The sequence below is a fragment of the Telopea speciosissima genome, chromosome 1 (assembly GCF_018873765.1).
Source record: "Telopea speciosissima isolate NSW1024214 ecotype Mountain lineage chromosome 1, Tspe_v1, whole genome shotgun sequence".
In the NCBI taxonomy this organism is placed as follows: domain Eukaryota; kingdom Viridiplantae; phylum Streptophyta; class Magnoliopsida; order Proteales; family Proteaceae; genus Telopea; species Telopea speciosissima.
Window position 1 is genome coordinate 28,472,265 of NC_057916.1, and position 26,236 is coordinate 28,498,500.

General features: G+C 39.7%; 2 protein-coding genes across 2 annotated transcripts; one reads left to right on the forward strand and one right to left on the reverse strand.

Annotated features, from left to right (window-relative positions):
• The first annotated feature begins 990 nt into the window (after positions 1 to 990).
• On the forward strand, positions 991 to 17,890 carry LOC122648931 (thylakoid lumenal 15 kDa protein 1, chloroplastic). The gene is made up of 8 exons (XM_043842249.1): positions 991 to 1,192; positions 1,321 to 1,446; positions 1,671 to 1,766; positions 1,970 to 2,042; positions 4,492 to 4,553; positions 14,500 to 14,581; positions 17,449 to 17,509; positions 17,605 to 17,890. The coding sequence occupies exons 1-8, from the start codon at positions 1,043 to 1,045 to the stop codon at positions 17,654 to 17,656; spliced, it is 702 nt and encodes a 233-aa protein (XP_043698184.1). The 5' UTR covers positions 991 to 1,042; the 3' UTR covers positions 17,657 to 17,890.
• A 2,767-nt stretch (positions 17,891 to 20,657) lies between these two features.
• LOC122642564 (transcriptional regulator TAC1-like) lies at positions 20,658 to 21,074 on the reverse strand. The gene has a single exon (XM_043836111.1). It carries the CDS (start codon positions 21,072 to 21,074, stop codon positions 20,658 to 20,660), a length of 417 nt encoding a protein of 138 aa, XP_043692046.1.
• Positions 21,075 to 26,236: the final 5,162 nt, after the last annotated feature.

Sequence of the window (26,236 nt, forward strand, 5' to 3'; positions counted from 1 at the left end):
TCAAGTATTCACTTGCTGAACGCTTAGTCATGGGTTCAAGTCCTGGAAACAGCCTCTCTGAAAATAGGGGTAAGGCTGCGGGAGCCTTGTGCACTGGGTACGGTGTTTCTTGCAAAGTCAAATCCATCAAAAGTGCTTCTTTGTTACAATCCAAAAACCTATGGATTTATTAAAGGAAAAAATTTTTATATACGGAAATACCATGCATCAATAAATATTAATGGGATTTTCTTAGGAACAATTTCAACACTCCCTCTACTCAATTTTTTTTTTCCAACAAAACAACAAGAGAGAGAGAGAGAGAGAGGGTAATGGAAAACAAGGAGAAAGAGTCTCATCAATCATCGTTTATGTAGGTGGCTTTTTTTTCTTAATATGTAGGAGAGAGAGAGAGAGAGAGAATCTATAGCCCATTCTAATTATTTTTCACTCCCACGTTTGCTTATTAATGAGAATTTGAACCTTGGCCAAGAGTATATTTAAACCTTACATCCCCCATCACTCATCCCATCCATGGTTCGAGGATTCAAATTAGATTGCCGGCCTATTTGAATCGGCCAATTCATACTTAATTTTTAAGGTTTAGGCAATTTCTAGCTGAATCAGAATCAGAATTTATGAATTCCGCTTACTTGAACCATGGTCCTTTCCCCACTTTCGTGCCATCCTAGCAAGTGGAGAGACAACCTCTCTTTTCTAAAAATATAAGAAAGAGAAAATACTTTGAGCTGTTGGGACAGGGTATGCTAACAATTCGATGTCTATCTCTCTCCTCAAATGAAATAACTTGTCTTCCCTACTATATATGATTATATTTGATCGCAGTTCATTGATGCACTCTCCTATGCCACTTGCTCAGCGATCATGTTGAAACTTGAGCCAGAAAGTAGATGTTGGCTCTAGAGCAGATCGGTTAGATGGGAGCGGTCCGACCGTTCGTGTTGGTCGTACCTTTGAACCACTTTATCCGGATAAAGTGAAAACAACGACAATTGTCAATTAGTTGTCGTTCCCATTTCCCATCTCTACTCGGCTGCTCCCAATGGCAATTCTGAGCGTCTCGCCCTTCACCTCTACACCGAAGCCATTATCGTCGCCTCCCTCTGTTAAACCTCAGCTCTCAAGAGCAAGATATCCATTTTCCTGTCAACGTTCCTTCTCGAGCTATCCTACTCAGAGGGAACACTTTCCCGTAAGTGATGAATTCCTTCGACCCTTAATCACTTCTATCCTTCTTTTCTGTTACTTTCTCTCTCAATTCTCAAACCATCCTTCATCCGTCTTTCAAATTTTTTTTTTCCTTGTTCCATATTTCAACAGGGTCTGAAGAAACTCGAATCTCCTGCGAACATGTTCTCTTCTATTGGAGAATCATTATCTAGAGCTGGCTTGCTAGCTATTCTATCTGCTTCTCTAGTTCTCGTTGATCCCGCTCTTGCTTTTAAGGTAATTGTTACATCTCTTCTATTTACTTTTGATGCTCGATTGAAATTACAACAAATCCACCTTAAGTTGTTTACCAGTCCAATTCACGTTCTAGGTGCCTTGTCTTACCATTTCAATGCCGAGCCCCTCATTATCTTATCGCTTCTACCTTTACTTTTCTCTCCTATTTTAAAGGAAAATTTAGTAAAATTTTGATTTTGATTCTGTCTCTGACAATGTCGAAGGGAGGAGGTCCATACGGTTCTGAAGTTACAAGGGGTCAGGACCTGACAGGGAAGGATTTTAGTGGAAAGACTTTGATCAAGCAAGATTTTAAAACGGTAAGCATAGCAAGAATTGATTATCTTTTGCTGCAATCTTGTAACTCTCGTGGTATCCTTCTTGAATCTAGAGAAGGATTCCGGTCAATCTCCGGTGAACCCAATAACCCTGTCTTTTTTCCAAGAAAATTACCCACCCCGATGAAAGTCCCTCTAACTTTGGTCGGTTAGTGACATTCAGTGTCTGTTTTACTTGGTTCCAGTCTATACTCCGACAAGCCAATTTTAAGGGTGCAAAGTTGCTAGGTGCGAGCTTCTTTGATGCTGATTTAACAGGTTTCTTCTCTTATCCTACATTCCTATCACTTGTTGGATATGGATTTTGGAGTACTTAACTATTTATTCCCTATACTTAGCAATTTGTAGATATTTCATAATGCTGGAAAGAAAATTCGCACATTTTAGAACGCAAAGTAATTGCAACATCAACAAATTAAAGCCTCATATATACTGGAGCTGTGGAAGCACAGGACATGGCAGATAATTTCTGTGTGTCCAGTAACCTAAGCCTGAATTGACTGTTACCTCAACTGAACTGAATGAACCGAAAGGGGCTGCTGCTGGGTCAATACAAGGACTGTGTTTTGTACTGCAGGAAGGAAAAGGATAAGAACACCCTTAAAAAGATAGTAGGAAGGTGCAGGAAAACCGAAACAGAGATATGAATCATAAATATTCAAGATCCTTTAGCGGGGTCATTTTATTAATCAGAACCCAGCACAGGCACACCGACTGGAAACAAACCAAGCAGAAACACAATCTGCCCACACCAAACCCAGCCTGATATGGAAGGTCTGTCAGCCATTTAGCCTGTTATCACCATCCCTGTTTCTGTTTTCTAGACACATTTTATTGCTTGATATCTTGAAATATAAAACATGGGCCTTTCTAGTCCTTCCGTATGTTTTGTTTATAAATCATTGGTTCAAAATGGTTGAGGGAACCTTTTACTAACTGCATATCAAGAAGGAAAGGTTTTCCTGGTATTTAGTTATTTATTTATTTGCTAAAAAGGAAAGCGACAAATATTATATAAAATCAGAAGACAAGGTGTATGATTGGATGTCAAGGCATACCTTGGGAATAACGGTACCCCCACACCCCCCCTCAAAAAACAAAATTTTTTTTTTTCAAAATTAAACCACCTTCGGCACTGTTATCAGCAGTTAATCTTGCAGTTTTTAACAAACCTGAGATCTTGGACAAGACAAGGCACCCGACTCTAGGTCATGTGAAACTGATGTAGGTAACCTGGAACTGCATTCAAGTTTGCTAGATGATCAGCAACAGTGTGTCCCTTTCCAATTGCAAGACTAAATATTTACTGACATTCATCCGTCTCTGATTGAACTTCCATGGGAATGACTTAGTTTTAATTATTGAGACTAGAGACTTTGAGTTAGTCTCAAATCACAGTCACAGATTGTCCATTTCCTTCTTTGAGCTATCTCAGCAGCTTTTAGAAAAGCTTGCAACCTCTGCAGAGTTATTTGCCCCAATATATTGTAAAAGAACATTGAGACCTTCCATACTGTTTCTGAATATTCCCCCGATGTCCGATTCACTTCGGTTACCCTTTGAAGTTGCATCAGTATTTATCTTGGTCCAATTGGTTTACGAAGGTTGCCACATTAATTCAAGAGTTCTTGGAGCTTTTGGAATTTGGGCACCAATACCGAGCCTAGAGAATATCTTATTTTCATGTGGTAGCTTTGTGATATTGTTCCTAGATATTGAACCAATGCTGTGCAGCACATTACACACTTTCTTCGAAAGAATACTTGATGAGCTCTTCTGGTAATCACATACTTCGTTCTTATGCTCACACCATAATTCATGAAGAGTAATAGAAAATGCACCTCGCCACAATATCTCCAAGCCTCCATGAAATTTCTTGGTCCATATTGTTGAAATGTTCATGCAAAATGTTGCCTATTTACTTTGTATCTACTCCAATATCTCTCTCTAAGTCAATCTGCTTATGTGTGTGCGTGAAAGAATAGGGGGATTCAGGTAAGTGATTCAGTGGTTGGATTCTGTATTTCTTAGGTTTTAATCAATTATTCTTCAAGGGCGAAGGCGTGGGGAAAGGCTTTTTATCAGTATAGGTGATGGGGGTTTCAGGATGAAGATGGCAATGATCTATCCCCCCGGGAATTGGAGCATCAGACCATTTGAATCTCTTTACCTGAGTCCTAGGGTTGGCCGCTCCCAAGAGGTGTAGAATCAGAAATTGGATGGAATAGTTAGTGGACGTGATAGCCATTTAAAACCTTAGGTTGAAAATACTATATGAAATACCAATTTGGTATGCTTAATGAATGCGAAGGTTAAGGGATATTTGGTGTAGGGTTTGATGACATTCTGCTTTCAGAGAGAGAGTTTTTTCTTTTTGAGGGGGGGGGGGGGAGGGGAAGCTGAGTGAGAACTCTATTATATATCATTGCTACCAAAATATTAGATGGCCAGTTTTTGAGTATATAGTTATTGATTAAACTTTCATTTATTGGGTTTCAATATCAGATACCTTGATCTATGTTGGACATCAACATACATATTTGTGTTATTGGCATGTATAATATGTCGAATCCAGAGGGTCTCTTATTCAGGATTGGCCACATAATCTTTTGTTCTTATTTTTCTGTTATAATCTAGTTTGATCATGTGGATATCGCTGCAACCCTTTTTGTTCATGTGATTTTCTTTGGTTCAATTCTGCATTCAGGAGCTGATCTTTCTGATGCTGATCTCAGAGGTGTGGACTTCTCATTGGCAAATGTAACAAAGGTGATTTTTACCTAATTTTTAAGTCCCATTTAACATCTCTTATTCCTTACAACATTCAGATTATGCCGTGTCTTGTCTAGACCCTTGGTTCTTTGTTCTACAAAGAATTTTGTATGATATGAATCCCCTTATAAAGAGATATTTAGCTTTCCATGTGTCCAAAACTAGGATCTGGGTATTCATTGTTTCATTCCTAGATACTCTATTGCAAACTTGAACTAGATAAAAAATAAAGGACCATCAATAATACAAATAACTATGAGAAGGTGTAAAGTGAACAACCTTAATTGAAAATATTTGGGTCTTATACGCAACTCAACTAAGCTTTTTAACAACTAAATTGGATTGGTTTGCTTATACTTCTCGTAGTTCATAACTCTATAGTATAGACATATCAGATGGTTTATATGATACCGAAGAACTTGTAAAATCCTTTTGAATTTTGTGAGGATTATTTTCTCTTTATTTTTTTGGGGAGCGGGCGGGGGGTGGGGAGGGGGAGAGTGTTAGAGTTGTTAGTAGATATGTAACAGGGGTAGTTTGGGAACTAGACTGTGGACTAGTTGCCTTATTATGTATTTTATCTTATTTGTCTCTTTTTACCTTTTACCTCCCTAGGGAGATGGATGTAATAAGTTATTAGTTCTATTCAAGTAATATAGAGTGTGGAGAAGTCTCTCCTACACATACACATTCAACCGAAATACTCTCTCTTGTTTCTCCTTGTCTCCTTCTTCCTCTCATCCCTTCTCCTTCCTCTCATCTTGTTCTCCTCTTCTAACTAAACCTAAAATCTAACTTGGTATCAGAGCTAAGGGTTTGAGAGTCGTATCCATCCTCCTTGTTCCTCATTTTTTCCTCTCTTTGGAATCCGAGAAGATAAGGGATTCCAAGGAAGAGGCTCTTATGTAAACTGCTTGTGAAGGAGTCTGAAATATGTTCTTTTCAACCTATTCAAGTGATTGATGCTGCTTCTTGAGCTACATTGAAGCCCTTATGAAGTTTTAGAGCTCACCCAGCCTCATCTAGGTTTTCTGCCAGGTTCCTGCTGCAGGCCTTGTATCTCCTTCTCTCGGGCTGTGTTTGGATCATGGAGTAGCTCTTTAAGATCGTATCTGAGTCCTACACAACCTGCTTCAATGGTGGATGAAGTTATTTGAGCAGCTCTGAAGTTTCTATGGAGTTTTGAAGACAACCAAGACTCAGCTAGGGCTTCCGCCAGTTCTCTATTGCAGTCCTTGTTTTGCCTGCATTTCAGCAAGTATTTGGACCATGGAGCAGCCCACTGAGATCGTTTTTGGGTCTTCTTCATGCCTCTTGTGTCCCCTCTTGCTGGTTGCTGAGTTCTTTTGAGCATAGCTCAGTTTTGTGAACATCTGTTCTGCCCAGGTAAAACAGAGACTGCTGCTAGTTGCTTGTGCTTTGCTTTTTTGTGTAATATGGACTTTCTTCTTGCTTGTGGGATGATTATGGACATGTCTAGTTGAGGTCTTGAGTGGATTCCCCTTCTTGGACAGTGTTAGGGTGAAGTTCTGCCCATTTTTCTCTGGTTCCTCCTTGCTGGAATTCCAGTTTGGTGTTGGACTTTTCTATTTTTGGGTTGAGTGTGTACTCCCCAACTGCTGTTTGCTCTCTGTTTTATGGTCAAGTGTTTCTTCCCATATAAGATGGCTGATACACCTACCTCTGAGCTTGGTTCGGCTACTTCACAGCCCCCTCCCACATCTCCTCCAGTTGTTTATGAGAGCACACCTACACAGATCTCCTTTGCGAAGCTTGATGGTACCAACTATTTGGACTGGTCACACTCTGTGAGGCTTTCACTGAAAAGCAAACGGAAACTGGGGTACATTATAGGCACTATTACAGCTCCAGAGCCTGGTTCACCTACCTATGACCAATGGGAGGCCGACAATTCTACAGTCATGACATGGCTGATCTTCTCTATGACTCCTGAGATTGGATGAAGGTTTATAAGAAAGGAGATTGCCAAGGCAATCTGGGATAGTGTTTCACAGACTTTTGATAGAGTGGGTGACTCTGCCAAGGTCTATCAGCTCCACCAAAAGATTAACTCCATGAGGCAGGGTGATAGGACCATTTCTGAGTACTACAATGCCTTTCTTGGCCTTTTGGAAGAATATGACCACTACAGGGATCTCCACTTGAAGGACCTAGAGGATGAGGCTAAGGTATATCAAACTCTTGAAAAGGAGCGTGTCTTCACTTTACTTGGTGGCCTGAACCCTGACTATGAGCCCATCAGGCTTCAGATCTTAGGCCGGTCTCCCTTTCCATCTCTTAGTGAGGTCTGTAGTTACTTACAAAGTGAGGAGACTCGGCGTGTTGCTATGGAGCCAGCTTCAGTATCCTCTCTTGAGAGGTCAACCCTCAACTCCAGTTCTTCTAGAGACACCCGCGGAGGTGGTAGAGGATTGGGGCCTACCCGAGAGGTAGCCAATACAGTGGAGACCGTTGGTGCCAGTGGAGTTGTTCGGGACCGGTTTAAATGTGATCATTGTGGGAGAATTGGACACACTAAAGATAGGTGTTGGTCTCTTCATGGTCGTCCTCCTGGCACACGTGGTCGTGGTGGCCGTAGAGGGGGAGCTCGAGCTCACTCTGTGATGACTGAGGCAGATGCTATACAAGATGACTCTACCTTTATGGAAACAGTGGTTCGCCGGGTCATGTCACAACTTAGCACATCCTCTACACCTTCTGTAGCCAGCTCCTCATCATCCTTACAGGTCTCTACTTCAGCCTCTACTGCAGCCCAGTCTTGGGTCATTGATTCTGGTGCCACTGACCATATGACTAGTACGTCCCATAATTATGATTCCTATACCATTTGCTCTGGTAAGGATAAGGTTAGGATAGCTGATGGCTCCCTATCCTCCATATCTGGTAAGGGTAGTATTCCTGTCACCTCATCTATTTCTCTTACTTCAGTTCTTCATGTTCCTAACCTTATAGTTAACCTTTTATCTATGAGTCACTTGACAAAATCTTTGAATTGCTGCGTCACATTTTTCCCTTCTCACTGTCTTTTTCAGGATTTGGTGACAAAGAGGATTATTGGTAGTGGACGTGAAGAGCAAGGCCTTTATCTTTTTGACCTTTTTTTGCCCACAACTCAGTCTTATGTGTGTGGCCGTACTGATAGTAGTTTTGTGGAGTCTGTTATGTTATGGCATCGTCGTCTTGGCCATCCATCTTTTGTTGTAATGAGGAAACAGTTGCCCCACTTATTTTCTTCTGTTGTTTCTTCTCATGTTTTTCAATGTGAACCATGTATGTTTGCTAAACATTGTCGTTAGAACTACTGCTCCTTTTCATATTGTGCACACTGATGTTTGGGGACCTTCCTCTACTACTTCTTTATATGGCTATCGTTACTTTGTGTCCTTTGTTGATGATTTTTCTCGTGCTACTTGGACTGTTCTTATGAAGCATAAAAGTGATGTTTGTGATGCATTTAAAACCTTTTATCAGATGATTCTTACTCAGTTTGACACTCGGATCAAAATTGTTCGATCTAATAAAGGGGGGGAATACATGTTTGGTGGCCTCCAAACCTTATTTACTGATAATGGCATTCTCCATCAGCTAGCGTATGTTGACACCCCCCAACAAAATGGGGTTGCTGAGAGGAAGAATCGCCATTTATTGGAAATCACCCGTAGTCTCTTGTTTGGCATGCATGTCCCCAAGACCTTTTGGTCTACTGCTCTCCTCACTGCCTCCTTTCTCATCAATCGCATGCCTACCAAACTTCTTGCTTTCAAATTTCCCTTGGACATCTTATCTCCCAAGGCTTCTGCTTTCTCTCTTCCTCCTAAAGTCTTTGGGTGTGTTTGTTATGTGCATGTAAACAAATCTGCACGTACTAAACTTGATCCCAAAGCCCTCAAGTGTTTCTTCCTTGGGTACTCTTGTACTACCAAGGGTTACAAGTGTTATCATCCTTCTTCTCGTCAGTGTCTTATTTCCAAGGATGTCACCTTCCTTGAATCTGTTTCTTTCTTTGCCCCTTCTCAGCATCCTCTTCAGGGTGAGAATTGTGGAAGTGAACGGGTTGCTGATTTCCTTCATCCTCTACCAATCTCTCCCTTTACACTTGACATTGGAAAGCACAGGGCTGTGGATGTGAATGTGAATACAGATTTAGTTGTTGATAGTGGCACTGATAAGGAGAAGGATTACCACATTACCTACAAGAGAGGTGAAGGCTTGCATAATGAAGGAAAGAAGACCTACCAAGAGTCCTCTTTGGATCCAGATCCACATCCTGAGGCCCATCCTTCTCAGTCAGGTGACATCCCTTCTCCTCCATGTGATTTAGACCTTCCTATTGCTATTAGCAAGGGGAAAAGAGCTTGTACTAATCCTATAGCCCAGTTTGTTTCCTATCATGCTCTTTCTCCTACAAGTATTGCCTTTATTATTGTTCTCTCTACAGCTTCTATTTCCAGGAATGTCAATGATGCTATGCTTGACCTAAAGTGGAGACAAGCTATGTCTGAGGAGATGATGGCTCTTGAGAAGAATGATACTTAGCAGTTGGTGGATCTTCCTAAGGGACGTGTCCCAGTTGGATGCAGATGGGTCTATACAATCAAGTACAAATCTGATGGTACTGTGGAGAGATACAAGGCAAGGTTGGTTGCCAAGGGGTACAGTCAAGTCTATGGGATTGACTATCAAGAGACATTCGCTCCTGTGGCTAAGCATAACTCTATAAGAGTTCTTTTATCACTGGCTGCCAACAAAGATTGGCCATTATATCAATTAGATGTGAAGAATGCCTTTCTCCATGGTGACTTGGAAGAGAAAGTGTACATGCAACCCCCACCAGGCTTCAAGATGCCTTCAGCTGAAGGAAAAGTGTGCCTCCTCAAGAAGGCACTATATGGTCTCAAACAATCACCAAAGGCATGGTTTGAACGCTTTCGGCAAGCTATTCTGAAGAATGGATATTCTTAAAGCCAAGCTGATCACACTCTCTTTACTAAGCAGGGCAATGGTACCATCACTGCCCTTATTGTCTATGTTGATGATATTGTGGTCACAGGAGATGATATAACTGAGATAGGTACACTGAAAAGATACTTGGCACAACAGTTTGAAATCAAAGATCTGGGCCCCTTGAAGTACTTCTTAGGAATTGAAGTATCAAGGACCAAGAAAGGAATCAACATATGTCAACGGAAGTTTGTTCTTGATTTATTGACAGAGACAGGGATGTTGGGCTGCAAACCAACAAATTCTCCCATTGAGCAGAATCACAAACTAGGAGAAGATTGTGGTCCTCCACTTGTTGATGCGGGAAAGTACCAAAGGCTGGTTGGGAAGCTTATCTATCTTGCTATGACACGCTCAGATATCTCCTATGCAGTGGGAGTGGTGAGCCAATTCATGCAAGCTCCTAAGAGTGGCCACTTGGATGCCATGTATCGCATTCTTGGGTATTTGAAGTCTTCCCCAGGGAAAGGAATGTTGTATGCCAGACATAACCACTTGAGAGTAGAAGGTTTCACTGATGCAGATTGGGCCGGCTCTGTTACAGACAGGAGATCTACTACCGGCTATTGTACCTTTGTGGGAGGTAATTTGGTTAAATGGAGGAGCAAAAAACAACATGTTGTAGCCAGATCCAGTGCAGAGGCAGAATTTAGAGCTATGGCTCATGGAGTGTGTGAATTCATGTGGTTGAAAAGACTTGTTCAGGCACTGGAATTTGACACTGAAGGCCCTATGAGACTCTATTGTGACAACAAGGCTACCATCAGTATTGCCCACAACCCTGTTCAGCATGACCGAACTAAACATATTGAGGTTGATAGACACTTCATCAAGGAGAAGATAGACTCTGGCTGCATTTGTGCTCCTTTTGTACAGACTGGTGATCAGCTGGCAGACATCCTCACCAGGCCCTTGCCTCTCCTCAGTTTAGTTCTCTCCTAAGCAAGCTGGGAATGCATGATCAAGGTTCGAGAACTCGCGAGATCTCGCCGAGATCTCGCTGAGTTTCTCGGTTTTGGGCAATACCGAGTCGAGTTACTAGTCGGTTCCTAAAAGTGCAATTTCTCGTCCTGCCGAGATCTCGGTGATATCTCGAAGCTTAAAATCAAGATATTTTCAATACAAAAAAACCAATATCTCGCCGAGATATCGAGATCTCGGCGATATCTCGGTTGGGCCCAAAAGTGCTATTTACTTGTATTCAGCCTAATTTTCACCCAAAAACCCATTTCCAACATAAGAGAGAGCAGGAACAGAACTCGATAGGCTCTAAACCAAGGGGAAAAACACCTCTCCTTCAAATTTCTTCTTCTTTTTTTTCGATTGTTGGATGGAATGCACGGTTTGGAGTTAGATTGAAGTGCCAAAGTGAAGATTCAAGTGCCAATTTGGAGCATCATCACCTATTTGCAAGATTTCAAAGGTGTTTTCTATTTCTTCCCCAAATCTATTTTTTCCAAAAATTTTTTTTGTAATCCTTGTTAGATTCATGTGGTTTTAATATATGTTGAACATCTTTGCCCGATCTATCACTTCATGGAGTCGTATTTTTTTTTCAGTTAATAAATTATTTATTATAATTTCTGAAAAAATAAATGATTTATTTGAAAAAAAGAAAATGAAAAAAATAGGATGAATAGTGATTGTTTGAAAATGATTTTGATATATGTTAAACTACTTGGGATGCTCTACAGCCCCATGGATTTATTTTTTATTTTCACCCATTAAAAAAATTATTTTATTTTTCAGATTTAATAAATATATTATAAAAATTAAAAATATATATATAATATTAAGGAAAAATACTTATTGCTTATGGAAAATTATGTACAACATATGTACATAATATTCAACTTCAAATGGTGTCAAATTCATCATTACATTATATTTTTCTTATACTTTAAGGTATAAATAGTTTTAAAAAAAATTCAAAATATTATTTTTAATTAACAAATAAATACTAGGGTTAGGGGATAAATAAGAGATAGTTATTTCATAGTTCTAGTAGCTTGACATTACGTTTAAGAGATATGAATAACACACTTTAAGCCTTCAATACCTTACTTTAAGTGATCCATGGTTATTAATACATGTTTTTTATGTAACAGTGTAAAACATAAGACATTTTGTATACAATGTCTGATATAGCATGGCAACATGGAATTCCCATTTCCGCAGACAAAAAGAAGTCCAAATGCAATTATTGTGGGAAGTTGCTAGCTGGAGGAGCCACCAGGTTAAAGCAACACTTGTCTGGTACAGGCAAGGATGTTTCATCATGCCCAAATGTTCCTATCCAAGTGAAAGTGGCAATGGCACAACATTTGAAAGGAGGAAGATTAAAAAAATCTGAGAGGGAAAGAATGCAACAAGAGTTTAATGAGGCAATACTAGAGAGGGCTGGTGCAGAGGTCCGTGGCGGAGATGATACTGACATTAGGCCTTCACCTGGTGAGTTTCAATCAAAGGCTGAATGGAGAATTTACCAGTAGACTTTGGCTGAGAGTAGACAAAGTTTTCATTTTGATAATATAAGAGCATATGAGCAAGCAAGAGGAGCTGGTGGATCTGGCTCAACTACACCAGTGTAAGAAGATGAGAGGAGGAGAAGCACTGGGACAAGAAATATACCATGACCCCAAACCCGACCACGAGTATAAGGTCCAGAACCCATTTTTGAGCAGGATCCCACCACTTTTAGGCAACAAGATGCCTACCAGCCAACCATCCCACAAGTATTTGGTGGTAAACAAGAGATACGCGAGCAGTACGAGCAAGAAGTTGGAACGCAGGAGGACCCTATGCGTTTCACCGGTGAGTATCAGTTTACGCATGCCACTCAAGATAAAGACCATGGTGGCCACCCTAAAACATACAACAGAAAGAAGGGTCGCAAACACTCACATCAATCATATGCTCAGGAGGAGGACAACAACAGTATGAACACCATGCTTACAAGTTTCGGAAGCATGAGTATAGATACTACTAGTGAGCATCAGTCATGGCAATCATCTCAGCATCATCATGGCTATGACTATGGCCAGCAGAGCACCGGTTCTGATTATAGTGCCTATGGTCAGTATGGGCCGTCAGCAGCTGAGTATGACAGTCAAAGCTCTACGTTAGGTGTTGGGTACACATTCCTAGTCCCAAACCAGCCATACATGCCTCAAACTCAATATGACAGTAGCAGTGGATCTTACACCTTATACCAACAGCCTCCCATGTACCCCCTAAGATGGGGAAATTGGTATATGTTGATTAGAAGACTTATATGGAAACTGTGTCACACTATTTGCAACACTATAGCAATTCCATGACATGGGAATTCTATGTGGATCGATATGGGGATGAATTTCTTGTTCAATCTCATTTTCTGTAACAAATTAAGGGAACATTGATGTAATGTACATTTTATTTCAATGTTTTGATTGATGTGTACTAATTAGAATGTTTTGATTGCTAATTTGCTATGTTTTACTAAATTATATGTAGATTAGGTTGTTTTAGTACGACTCGTCGCCTACCAACCTATGGTCCAAAGTGAAACTCATATTTGGACTTGTTTTTTGGCAAATTTGGGCATGCCATTGTGTTTAAATGGCCTGAAATATGCTGGATACCAAGTTTCAGACCCAAAATATGTGTACAACCCACCGAGTTGGGGGTCCGAGTCCAAAAAAAAAAATTGCAGCAACTCGCCGAGATCTCGCCAGCTCAGCGAGATCTTGGCTCGACTCTGTTTCTGGCCTGGCCGAGATGCCACCGAGACCCGAGTTCTCGAACCTTGTGCATGATATATATTCTCCAGCTTGAGGGGGAGTGTTAGAGTTGTTAGTAGATATGTAACAGGGGTAGTTTGGGAACTAGACTGTGGACTAGTTGCCTTATTATGTATTTTATCTTATTTGTCTCTTTTTACCTTTTCCTCCCTAGGGAGATGGATGTAATAAGTTATTAGTTCTATTCAAGTAATATAGAGTATGGAGAAGTCTCTCCTACACAGACACATTCAACCGAAATACTCTCTCTTGTTTCTCCTTGTCTCCTTCTTCCTCTCATCTTGTTCTCCTCTTCTAACTAAACCTAAAATCTAACTGAGAGGGGCGGAATAGTAAAGAGATTTTGTCAAAAGCATAATCTCAGTTCTTGGGCCCTTATTACGTGGCTGTGCAATCGTATTGGTTCAGTACCTAATGTTTGGCGAGTCTTGTTCAATATATTCTGATGGAACAGGATTGGCATGGATGGATGATTCTAGCATGTACTTCAAAAAGCTAAAAAGAATAGCATTTAGATCAGATGGTTAAAAATCGTTTGTATCTTACTGATCCTTTTACGCGTATTGTATTTAATGTGGGACCTACTCGTGTATAGGTATTGATCTTCAAAAGTGTGGCATGAAAAATGGCATGTTATTGGCACCCCAGACCTGTGTACAGGTTGGGCAGCTCCAGACCTTAGATTTTCTCTTCTCAAAATAGATAGAAAGGAGACTGATTTTAGAGAGGTCAGACAGACAGAATTATGTCATTCCCAATTGTCTTAAAATTCTGAAATACCTGATCCATACATATCAATCAAATAGAAGACCTCAAGATTAACTTTCCTCTTTGACATGCTACTGTCATAAAAATCTTAATATTTGTGTCTTCTTAAACAGAGCTGTCACAGAGGCTTACAAGTTCCGTGGACCTCTTTTGCTGCATTTAGGCATATGTTCTGTCAATATCACTGCTTTTAACTGGATAGGATGTTAAAGATGATTTGATGGATCGAGATTTAGGTAGGTGGGATGTAGTCTCCACAACTGGTTAGGAGTAATGGCTGGTATTGAAATGTGTAATATAGTTGACAATGTGCCATGAAAAATCTTTAACAATTAATGATTACACATACATATGCTTACTACTTAGTGCAGGTGAATTTGAAAAATGCAAACCTGGAAGGTGCACTTGCTACAGGCAACACATCCTTCAGAGGATCTGTCATAACTGGAGCAGGTATGTCAGACACCACTAACGTTTTCTTTCAAGAGTTTTTTTCTTTGGCTAAAGGTCAGCAAAAATTATATTAATAAAGAAGGAATATACAAGATTCACGTCCAGGCAACGTTGTATCACAAGAGTTCTTTTTATGTGCAGTGTGCCTGAGCAAATTATGGTGTTTAAAAAACATGTTGGATTTGTTTATTGAATTTAAAAGAAGCATGTTTTCTTATAGATCAGTCAAAGATCAGTTAGTGTAGGTGCTCAGTCCCAACCTGCAAGTGCAAAATAATATGATCCTTAGGGTATTGGTAGACTTTACATTATATGGACAGCCAGAGATTGGAAGCAACTTCCTGTAGGCTCTGTATCTAAGTATCCTTGTGCAGTTATGCTATGTTACACCCCATTAAGGCTGACTTATTCTTCTAGTTGGGTGCTCTGGGCCTTCATCGCTTAAGGACTATAAATAAAGCTCTTTTTTGTAAGTGGTTATGGCTTGGGAAAGAACCTTAAGTCTTTCGATGGTTAGAAGGCTTGAGACGGGGGAATACTGTAACTAATCATTTTGGAGGGAGTGTTGGAAAGGAATTCCTCCACCTACTAATGAGTTTATGATGGTTCTCAATTTGAAGTTGGGAAAGGTGTTAAATGCTGTTCCCTGTTGATCAACCCTATGGTGTCGATCCTCTTTGGATTCCTTTGCAGTTTCTGCTTGAAAGGATCACTCCTAAGCAGAAACTTGGAGTTAACTGGAATAAAATCTATAGAGCCTTCTTTTAGTGCAAATCTAAATATTTTAGAAGTTGAAGAAATGGCTGAGCCTGTTACACACTCTTGATGAGATGAAATCAAACTCAAGTGCAAAGACAAGTGCTTTGGAGTTGTTTGTTTCTATCTAAATCTTCCCCTTCACCCTTAACTTAAGCTTTACAGGGGATTGCCATCTTTTGAGGTTGAGTTGGTACAGGGCTTGCTTGATCAGTCAAATTTTACATATTTAGTTTGGGAAGCTGTATTGGATGAAATCCAAAATTTGGATCATCTCATTAGGCAACAAACGGCTCCTTTCTTATAGGTGGAAAGCCTGTAGATAGATGATTTCCTTCTGTATTTTGCTTTAGCCTGCAATGTATGGGTTCTTGTGGTCTTTGTGGAGTTCATTAGGTGAGCTCTAGAAGGATGCTCAGCCAGATGAAGAAATGAAAAGCAAAAAGGTGTATGTGCCTGAGTTCAAAGGAGTATGTATGGTTCTGGGTTGAAATTCTGTTGTGTGTGCAAAATAAGTAATGAAATACCTTTGACAACTGAATTGTTTCCCAAGCTAGCTGGAGTTTCATTTGCTGCTAATTAGGCTGATTGTGATGACTATATATTTATGCCCTCACATTATTTTCCAGCGGTTTCTTTTGAGTCCATCCTGAACCATGATACCCCTATAATCCTTTTATGGGTTGCATAAATAACAGGGCAACCTAGAGGGCGGACCTCGGCGGCTCGGCGCAACGGTAAGGTTGCTCCATTTGGACCTGGTGGTCACCGGTTCGAGTCAAGAAACAGCCTCTCCGTTATGCGGCGGTAAGGCTGCAAACATTATGACCTTCTCCAGACCTTGCAGTGGCAGTAGCTTCGTGCGCTGGGTAGTCCCTTTATAAATAACAGGGCAGCTTATGTTTAGTACGTAGAAGTGAAAACAGCTCATTCCTATACTTTTCAGACTATGAAAGATGAAAAAGGAGTCGAGAAAAGAGAAGCAATTCCTTCGTGGAAATCAGCCACCAGGAACCATTAGATTCAGTGACACCTCTCAGACTAGACTGATTTGATGTGATTGTAACTTTAGTTCTCAGGATCTGTATACGTATATAAGTTGCTTCTTTTGATTTATTTTGAATCTTTTTACTTATTTGTATTAAGTAATGGCTCAGAGAAAAGTAAATACAACTGATGGTTAAAATTAGGGCTCTGGTTTCCTTCATGGATCACCTAGTAAGACCTTCATCCACAGCCCTAATATTTTCCATGTGGCACACAGGGGCCCAGGTTCACCTACTTAACGTATTAAATTTTCAGCTAAAATAAGTTGGCTACAAGGAGAAATAAAGCTTGATGATCTTTTGGTTTATGATTGAAAATGTGAAACTTATGGAAGATGGTTGAAGTTGAAAACAAATGGATGGCTGAGAATAGAAAGGAAAATGCCAATATATGTGGACTATACAATTGAGTTTGGTTCTTAAATTTGATAAATGGCACATCCAGACCAAATCCTATCTATTGAACAGCTGGAATTTCCACATCACCATGGTGGACCAAGGAGAAAGCCCTTCCTAGATGAATTTGTAAAGGACATTTTGCCTTGAGATGATCCAATCTGGTTAAAGTTTGTCATTGAAACGTCTTTGTATGATCTAATCATGTGCTGTACAAGTAACAGTAATATGCTATTGCTGCAGTTTGTGTTCCATCTGATGAGTCATGTGTCATCGAACCAAAAGTTGGGTTTTTTTTTTGGTTTGCATTACCATCCAACTAAGTTCTGATCTCAAGGAACTAACAGTCAAAATTCGTTTGATCTTTGTGATGATCTTTTAGCATGTTTCCAGTCTAACAATTAGCAAACTTTTAATCCTCCACACTCCCCTCCTCACGGCCTAAAATAATAAAAAAAATGGCTCGAAAGGTGTCACATTTGAACCTTGCATAAACTACCATGTAGTAAAAAGGTTATTTTGCCTGGTAGTAATTAGTTTTCTCTTTGTTATGATGGTGCTTCCAAACGAAAAGTATCAGGACTGAAACATGTCATATTTTACTTTAGCTGAGCTCCAAAACTGTTGCCCCCTAATTTTGATTATTGTTTTTCTTATAAATGCTATTAGACTTCACAGATGTGCCTTTGAGAGATGATCAACGGAAATATCTTTGCAAAGTTGCTGATGGGTGAGAAAATCTGTGTATTCTTTGGTTATTTCTTCAGTTTCTTTATAGAAGTCAAGGCCTCCGTCCACTACTTGACTTGCATACTTGTTCAACAGGGTGAATCCTACAACTGGAAATGCAACACGAGACACACTGCTTTGTGGGTAATCTCAATTAATCGCCATTCTGTAACGGGGAAAGATGGTCGTACATGTGAGTATGTGATGCGTCTATTTTTGTGAGTTGAGCAAGTTGTTCTGCTATTTCATTATTTTCTATGCAACTTGATTTAATTGAGTCTAGCAGCAACTACTGTAAATTCAATTGTAAGCTAAACCTTTTCTCAGAAAGAAAAATGAAATATACTTCGTATTCAATTATGAAAAACTTTGGTATTCCACAGACCAAAACTTTTGTAACTAGATTCAAATTTGAACTGTGAAATGAGTGTGGGTTGGACTCATCCTTATTCGTCCATTCATGCCAAGTGGCAAAGGAGATGCCCTTGTGATGACAACTAAATTCACATACCCCTGTGACATTAGTTTTTTTTTTTTTTTTTCCCTTTGTACACTTTGATTATATCTTGGTTTTATTTTGGTTCTTCCCTTTCCTCTTGCTTTTTTCCCCGAGGGCTAAGGATTGTAAGGTCATGTTCTTGGTCAATTAAAAGTTAAAATAATGTCTCAATGTAACCATTCTGTGATTTAAAATTCACCATGAGAATTACTTAAAGAGTGATGCTGAGGAAACTGCCATTAAAAGCCACCCGAAGGACCTTTGCTGTTATAGAATTCTCCTGGTTCTTTTGTTTTATTTTCGTTCTTACATTTTCTCTTTACCTTGCAATTGGACTGGTGTATCGCTTCCTGCATTACAAATCTACTCTCTCTCTCTCTCTCTCTCTCTCATCAATAATCATGTGGATCATCTTGTATGACGAATCTACTGAAATATACTCTCCATTCTTCCATTGTTTTGACGTGCAAAATGTTAATATACTCTGCTTGTCTGTTGATTCTTCTTCTTTTTTTTTTTTTTTTTCTTTCCGGCATTGCCGTTAGCAGCGGGAAATTAAAAATGCAGAACAAGCCAAGGTCAAAGAGATAACACCCAAAGCCTTGGTCTGCATTGATCATGTATCACAAGGTCATGTTGAACTGAGGGAGGGAAAGACACCATCGATGATGAATCTTGACGTCTTGCAGCTAATTTAACCAAGAAGTCAGCTACTGGGTTAGCTTCTTTATAACTGTGTGTTATCTTCCAATCAATAGTGTGAAGAAACGATTGAAGACCACACCACCTTTGTCAAATGAACTAGGAGACTAAATTACGGGATACCAACATCGAGACTGCCGCAAAGTCGCATTCAATCCACAATTTGGATAGGCCAAGATCTCAGGCATGCTGCAACCCCAAGATTAATGCCTTAAATTCTGTTTCAAAGTTTGTCATTACACCCAAGGAGAAAATCACATTAGCTTTGGCATCGCGAAACACACCACTCGCACCAGTTCTGCCTGGGTTCCCCAAGGAACATCCGTCAACATTGAGTTTCAACTAGTTTTGGGAAGGGTATGCCCAAAAATCTCCATCATTTCTTGAGGTTTACGAGCTTGAAGATGAAGATTCATTCTTCTGCCTTAAACAAAGTCATCAATCGAAGAGACACGATGGGAGAAGGCCGAGGAAACATTACCTAACTCTCTCCGTACAAGGCTCCTAACCTGAGAATGATTGTGTCTCACACCTTCAAACTCTCTGTTGTTACGTTCCATCCAAAGAAAGAACGGAATAAAAAAAAATCCAGCCAACCAAGCTTACTTCAATGAAACCGTCCTAGCCTTCCTCCTCCACCAAGAACTTAGCTCAAGGACAGATTGGGGCTGCTGCCATCCCATATTGAATGAGGATACGAAAGCAGACCAGATGGACTGAGAGAAGGAACACTCACAAAAGAGGTGAGTAAGGGGTTCCTCTTATAGGTAAAATCAATTTGTTGCAAATAAATAAAAACAATTACAACGTAAAGGCAGTTTCATTAAGGATCAGGGGTAGGACCCCCTACACTCAGAAAGCCCCACATCTAGATCAAATGACCCCTTCATTTCTAGGCCAGGTAGAGTTTTCTAGGGGATTTCATCCCCTTAGGAATATCAACTCTTTATCTATCCTCCAAATCATCCGCTTTGATATCTGCTTTGTTATATGTAACATCTCCTTTTTAAAACGAAAGGAAAAAAAACTATAGAACGAGGAAAGAGAATAGAGAACTAAGGATCAACCCAAACGAGTAATCGGGACTAAACCCCCCAAGAGCAAAGGGGAGGAGAAGAAGAAATCCCCCACGCACCCAAATGGGCAATCAAAACTAACCCCCCTCCCCATCTGCCTTGATATCCCTAATGATAAAAGGCAAAATCTTCATCTTGTAGCGAAATAATCAAAAGTTTCTCTACTTCCAAATGTGGGTCAACATAGCACAAAAAACCCACTTGCAGGCAATAGAATCCCTCTTAAAATTCAATCTACCTTGCTTCCAATCGGTACTACCCCTGGACCTTCTAGATGGAGAACATATATCTCTAATTTTTTCAATAAAATAGCAATAAAAAATTAAGTGATTCTACTCTCTAACCCCGCCCAAGAGAAGCAAAAAAAGGCACTGCGGCGGCGAACACTTTAAAGGAATTGGAGAGGATTATTTTCCATATTTTGTGTTATCTTACAATGTATAATGTAATGGGTGAAACGGAGAACATATGTATATATACTGTACACAGTTCCTGTCTTCTATTGGCAAATATTGTTTATGAACATTAGAAGTATGAAAAAGAAAAAATGTTCTCTGTTGGGAGGGGTGGGGGGAGTGTACAACCCTGCGCCCAGACACATTTGGGGGGTTGGGGGGTGGGGAAGGGGAATAACCGTCCTGCCACCATGAAATGTGATAATGATCACCCTATTGATGCTGCCACGCGTGCTCCCCCATTGGCCTCGTGTGCACGCAGGGGTCACGCTCCCCCACGCAGAGAACTCTTGCCCAAAAAAGAATAAGAAATAGTCTCAAATAAAAAATTCAAAACAAGGTTATGACATAACGAAATTCAGAGAAAGTACTGTTGGGAACCAGTGGTGTACATGTTATCTTGATCATATGAATCTCTCAGGATTCAGATCCCAGCCGAAGCTCCAAGTCCAATTCCTTATAATCCACAGAGGTCGTCTTTGTCTCCCTTTCACCACTGCTTGATGGTCGTCTCTCCACAAACAACTGGAGCTGCGGCCTTAGTGTAGAAGCCTTGTTTTCATTATTACTGGACTCCAATACTAAAGATAGAGAGCTCATGGGTTCCTTCTTGTTGGTGATGATGGTGGAGGGTTTTATGAGCTTTGCTCTCTCTCTTCTATGGATGTTCATATGGCCACCAAGCGCTTGTGCATTAGAGAAACCCCTCTTGCAAAAGTTGCAGTCATAAGACTTCACCCTCTGGGTTTGAGTCTGAATCTGTTGGTCTGATGAGTTGCTTCCTCCTCCTCCATGATCAGAATTCTCTGGGCTTGGAGGATCAACTTCTTCCATGGTAGCTGATCAGATGAGGTAATCGGATAATATCAAAAGGGAACAAATAAATGAAGAGAACAAGTAGTTTATAAACTCTTCACAATTCCAACATATTCAAAATCTATAAAAAAAAATGTGAACTGGTCAAAAGTGCCCTTTTACCAGATCTTAGATTAGTTTGAAGGAGTTTAAAGAGACTAATTAAGGTTTGAAGATTTGATTTGAATATTATACATGTGTTTCAGCTATCAGCGTTTATATTATACATGTGTTTCTAGCTTTCTTTCCCCTGCCTTGTTTGTTTATAAATTCTGAGTATGAACTAAGAAAGTCTGGCTTGAGAGGAGAATATTCGAGCAGGGGTAAGGTGATCATTGTGTTGTGCCCTATGTCTGCATCGCTCAGACCGCTACATACAGCGCGCCATAGAGAATCTGAATTATGGGGGCTGGAAGCGACAATTATCATGTCACTTTCCTTCCCGTTCATGCGCTTCTCACAATTTGGTCAATCTCTCAACAATCCAATGCCAATGCCAATGCCAGGAATTAAAGTTATAGATTTTTAGGTATATTAGAGAGAACAAGAAACACCTTTCTTTGACAATTCCCATAATATGTATAAAGCTTAATCAGCTTAATTATTGTCTCAACATTGTAAAAATTCAAAAGAAACTGTTATTAAGTTGGACTTTTGTAACACAAAATGTAGCACACATTACACACGTCTTCCATGAAGGGATAAACTACGAAAAGTCATGAAAAGAAGCAAGCAGGTAAGAAAGCATCTCCTCCCCCGGCCCATTGGTCCAATAATCGATATGCATCAAACAGTCATAAGCTAGGTACTCAGTAATATGAGCTGATCCGGTTTAGTTGATTAGTTATCCACTTACTTGTATATATATATATATATATCGTGAGAGAAGTTTTAATTAGTTTTTTTTTTTTTTTTTCTACTGGTTAATAAAGTTCATGGATTTAAATACCATATCACAAATGCTTTTAATTGGGATTTATTATAAAAAAAAAAAAAAAAAAATCCCTCGATCTCATGCAACCTAAGCAATTTGGATATATATATATAGGTCATCAAAACGTGTTTATTGGGTTTGTGTGACGGGCTCAACATGTGACATATGGAGATTGCCCTATTGCATTGGTTACACAACCAATACAACTCCGCATTTACGTTATTTACTAAGGCAAAAAGTTTCCTTCATCACCGTGTGTCAAAGAAAAGTACATCCCCCGTACGAATTCAACAATATTCCTCACTGTTTCTTGATATTCTCTGCACACCATTGACTCATTGACCTTGGGTGAAGGAATACGGATCCAGATCCTCTATTGTCGAGTTGGTCGGCACGATCGTGCTGCCCAGCATGATGTTGCGCGCAAAGATCGCCTTACCCCCACTTGGATAAGGCATTTGGACAGGGGTAAGGCGGACATTGCACGTAGCACCGTGTTTGAACAGCACGATCTTATCAGGCAGCTCGGCAGTAGAGGATCCAAATTGAAAGGAATATGTCTTTATTTATTTCCATCTAGGGTTATAATTAAATGCTTTACTTCCTTTATTGTATGAAATCGATAATATTTCTCATTGTTTCCTATACCCCTTCTGTACACCATTGACCGTGGGTGAAGGAAAACGGCCCCCCTTTATTATATTCCTTTATATAGTAAAAAGTTGATAATATCCTCCACTGTTTCTTGATGCTCTTCTCCAGGGAGCCCAACACCGAGGGAGTGCCCAAGGGGCATCCAATGGCTAGGATGTGTCGCATATATCCCGGCGTGCACCAATCAACTGTCAGGATGTGTGCGGCACAGTTCAGCCGTTGGATGCCCTCTTGGGCACTCCCAAGATGCTGAGCTCTATGCGTTTCTTGATATTCTCTGCACACCATTGACCACAGGTGAAGGAAAACTGCCTCCAATTAATAATGTCACAAATGGGATCGTTTAGGGATGGATTTTTTTTTTTATAACCACGATATTTATATTTGAAAAATTAGTTTTCTTCCATTATAAGTGAAGGAAAAGTATATCCATTTAGGATCATTATTACTTTCTTTACTGTACAAAGTCGATAATACTCCCACTATTCTCGATGCCCATCCCAAGACACCCAAATCCATGTACTGAAAGAATTCCTCCTTCATCGTGCTTGAAGGGAAATTGCATCCTTTATATATAGGGTTATTTTGAATAAACTTTGCTTCTATGCTCTAAACAGAACATACACAGACACAGACTTTGGCCTAGTGATGGTTGGCATCATTCGTGATAGTTATGGCTTGGGGTTTGACGTCTCAAGTTCGAGGCACTCCTCCTGTATGACATGCTTGACATGCAACCCTTTACTCATTTTCCAAGAAGCAATGGAGCCCCTGTGGGTACCATACGTTGATCCCTTGTGGATCATGTCCTTGCCTCCTTGTGGGGCCTTGTCCCCTGGTAAGGACCACCTCGCACTAAAAAATAATAAAATAAAAAAAAATAAACGGAATAAACATTGCATATAGGAGATGGGATGGGAATTATAACAATATATTAAAAACAAATGGAATCTGTATAGGGGGGGAGGGGGGAATGGCATGAGATGAAACCTTTGCCTTGAAATATCATATCATATCACATCAAATGACACCAATATCGATCAGAAAAACTAATTTCGGGATATTTTTTTGAGAAAGCAAAACACTACTTGGTCACATGCGGTGTGCGATCACTGCACCCAAACACAAGGCTGTGTTAAATAATCATCACACCTTCAAGGATTTCCACCTTTCAATGATACACGACTGCACCGTATGCGACCAGGTAATGTTCTTTCTCCTTATATTTTTATACCCATTTGACTACAGACGTGGTCAGGTAGATCCAAACGACTATGAAAGGCTAATAATGCGTAATAATGTTATCTACTCTTACATTCTTTGTTGTCATCCAAAGGATGGCGTGGGAAATTGTCCATTCTATTATTAGTTAATTATCTCTCTACTTGTATATGCATGCATATATTAAGTTATGCCACGAGAAGGAGTAGAGAATTGTTTTCTATGACTGGACAAATATTTATCTACCAATACAATAAGAAGTAGTATATATCATGAGCTTTATTCCCACGTCAAATAGCAAGGAAGGAGTCATTGTTAATGAGGGAGCATTTACGTAAGCCTTATAACCTAACATCTCATAGACTTATGATAACGTGTCTCACTCGAGTTGAGATCCCCCTGCACCTACATTCATTTGGTTCACAGATTCTCATTTAAGAGTTCGGTTCCTCTGCATGTACATGTGAGAGACAATCATCTGTTCTATTTATGCCATTTACAAGGGGAGGAGGGATATTTATGAAAACAAAATAAACATATGATTGGTTCTGATATGTATGTTCACCTGCGAAGGATGAAGAGGGGTATTTATAAAAATAAAAAATAAAAAAAAAAACAAATAAACTGTTGTTTAGATCATTTTAGTCAAATGACTCAAAACATACTACTTTTACTAGAAAAATCAAATAAATGGAAAGTGAATCAAACATTAAAAAAAAACATTACCTAGATGCAATGGAAGAGGCTTGGATTAGTGAATGTATCCTTGAATGGCCGGAATTGATTGCCGAAGCCGACCGGATCACTGCCCAAATCAAGGGGTATTTGGGAAATACTTGTATAGGAATATTGGAGCATTATCTGGGTGTGTTGCGAGCATGTCTTGAAAAATATGGGATTGAGATAACCGAAAAAAAGGAAAATATGGGAGTGAGGGCTATGTGAGGGTATTTTTTTTCACGGATTTTGGATGCCTCTAAGCCTTTCAAATGAGGCCAGATTTATAGGCCGAGACATGTTCGATGAAATGTCTAAGTGGCCCTGGGTTTCTTTAAATGCAGGGAACCAAGAGAAAAAGAGGGTGTTGGAGCTGCGAGGTTGACCTGCGCCCATGGCGCGCTGGTATGCTCACATGGCCCCATGGGGCTAGCTTTGGCTCAGCTGGGCTGGGTCGGATCGGTTGGACTGAATTGATTCGAATTAATTCGGGTTCTTTTCATCTTTTTTTAGATTCTATTTCATGGGTCAGAATTCAAACATTAATTTCTCCCAATCCGTGAGTCCGATTTTGATGCATCACATATCAGCACGAAGGTCTTGATGTGTAATTTCCATTTGTATTGCAGACGTGGCCAGATTCTACCTAAAAATACCTTGGAAATCATGGTAAGTATAGAAATCATGTTTTGTGTCGATCGAGGTCTGAATGACACCATAATTTTACGAAACTTTAGGTGTAGGCCTAAGATGACCTAATAAGGTTATTCAAAGGGTTTCGGGACAAATTGAGAGGTCCGCTATCGAAAAACACGTCAAGAATAAAATGATCATTTTACAGTTAACGAAGTACTGATTGACATCGGATTTAAACAAAATTTTACGAGCAAGCTTAATATAACCAAATAAATTCATCTGAAGCATTACAACCAAATTGGGCAGTTCTGATATCAAAGAAAACACTAGCAGCAAAATGATCATTTTCATAAAAGGTGCCAAAATTGGGTGAAATTTTACATATGAGTTTAAAACGGTTACATGAGGTTATCTTAATGGTTTTGACTCTAATTGGGATAGTTTAGACACAAAAAGTAAGATAGGGATAAAGTGATAATTTCTATCATTCAATTGCCATGCGAATCAACTGGGCTTTGGTCGTCATTGCCAAAACGCACTTATATGGTATCAAAATGTGGTGTCTACAAATCCACTCTCTACAAGACCAAACCCAGTCGGTTCGGCTTGATTTCGGTTGGGTTGAATCGGGTTTCAGTCTCAGAATGGTGAGTCCAAAACCAAACTGTTAAGAAACTTCAGTTTTTTGTCAGTTTCTATTTCGGTCCGGTGCGGTTTCAGTTTATTTCAGGTTTTCAATATCGGGTTAATACCGGTTTAGATCGGTTTGCTTTCGGGTTTGAGCCACAATGAAATCTTAAATTCATAATTTGTAGTGATGAAAAATTCAATAAAAACACTTCAATTCACCTTCCCAAGTAAAAAAACAAAAAAGTATACAACCAAAAATAAGAAAAATGGTTTGATATGTTCATCAGTTCATGTTGTAATTCAAACAAAGATGAATAAATTATATGGGGAAGAATAGAAGATAATTAAT

What these genes read in the sequence shown, in the direction of transcription:
- LOC122642564 (XM_043836111.1), bottom strand. Translation starts at nt 21,074, where the DNA reads ATGGAAGAAGTTGATCCTCCAAGCCCAGAGAATTCTGATCATGGAGGA.
- LOC122648931 (XM_043842249.1), top strand. Translation starts at nt 1,043, where the DNA reads ATGGCAATTCTGAGCGTCTCGCCCTTCACCTCTACACCGAAGCCATTA. An exon ending in TCAAGCAAGATTTTAAAACG is followed by an intron (nt 1,767 to 1,969) that starts GTAAGCATAGCA and finishes ACTTGGTTCCAG; the next exon opens with TCTATACTCCGACAAGCCAA. An exon ending in ATCTGTCATAACTGGAGCAG is followed by an intron (nt 14,582 to 17,448) that starts GTATGTCAGACA and finishes AAATGCTATTAG; the next exon opens with ACTTCACAGATGTGCCTTTG.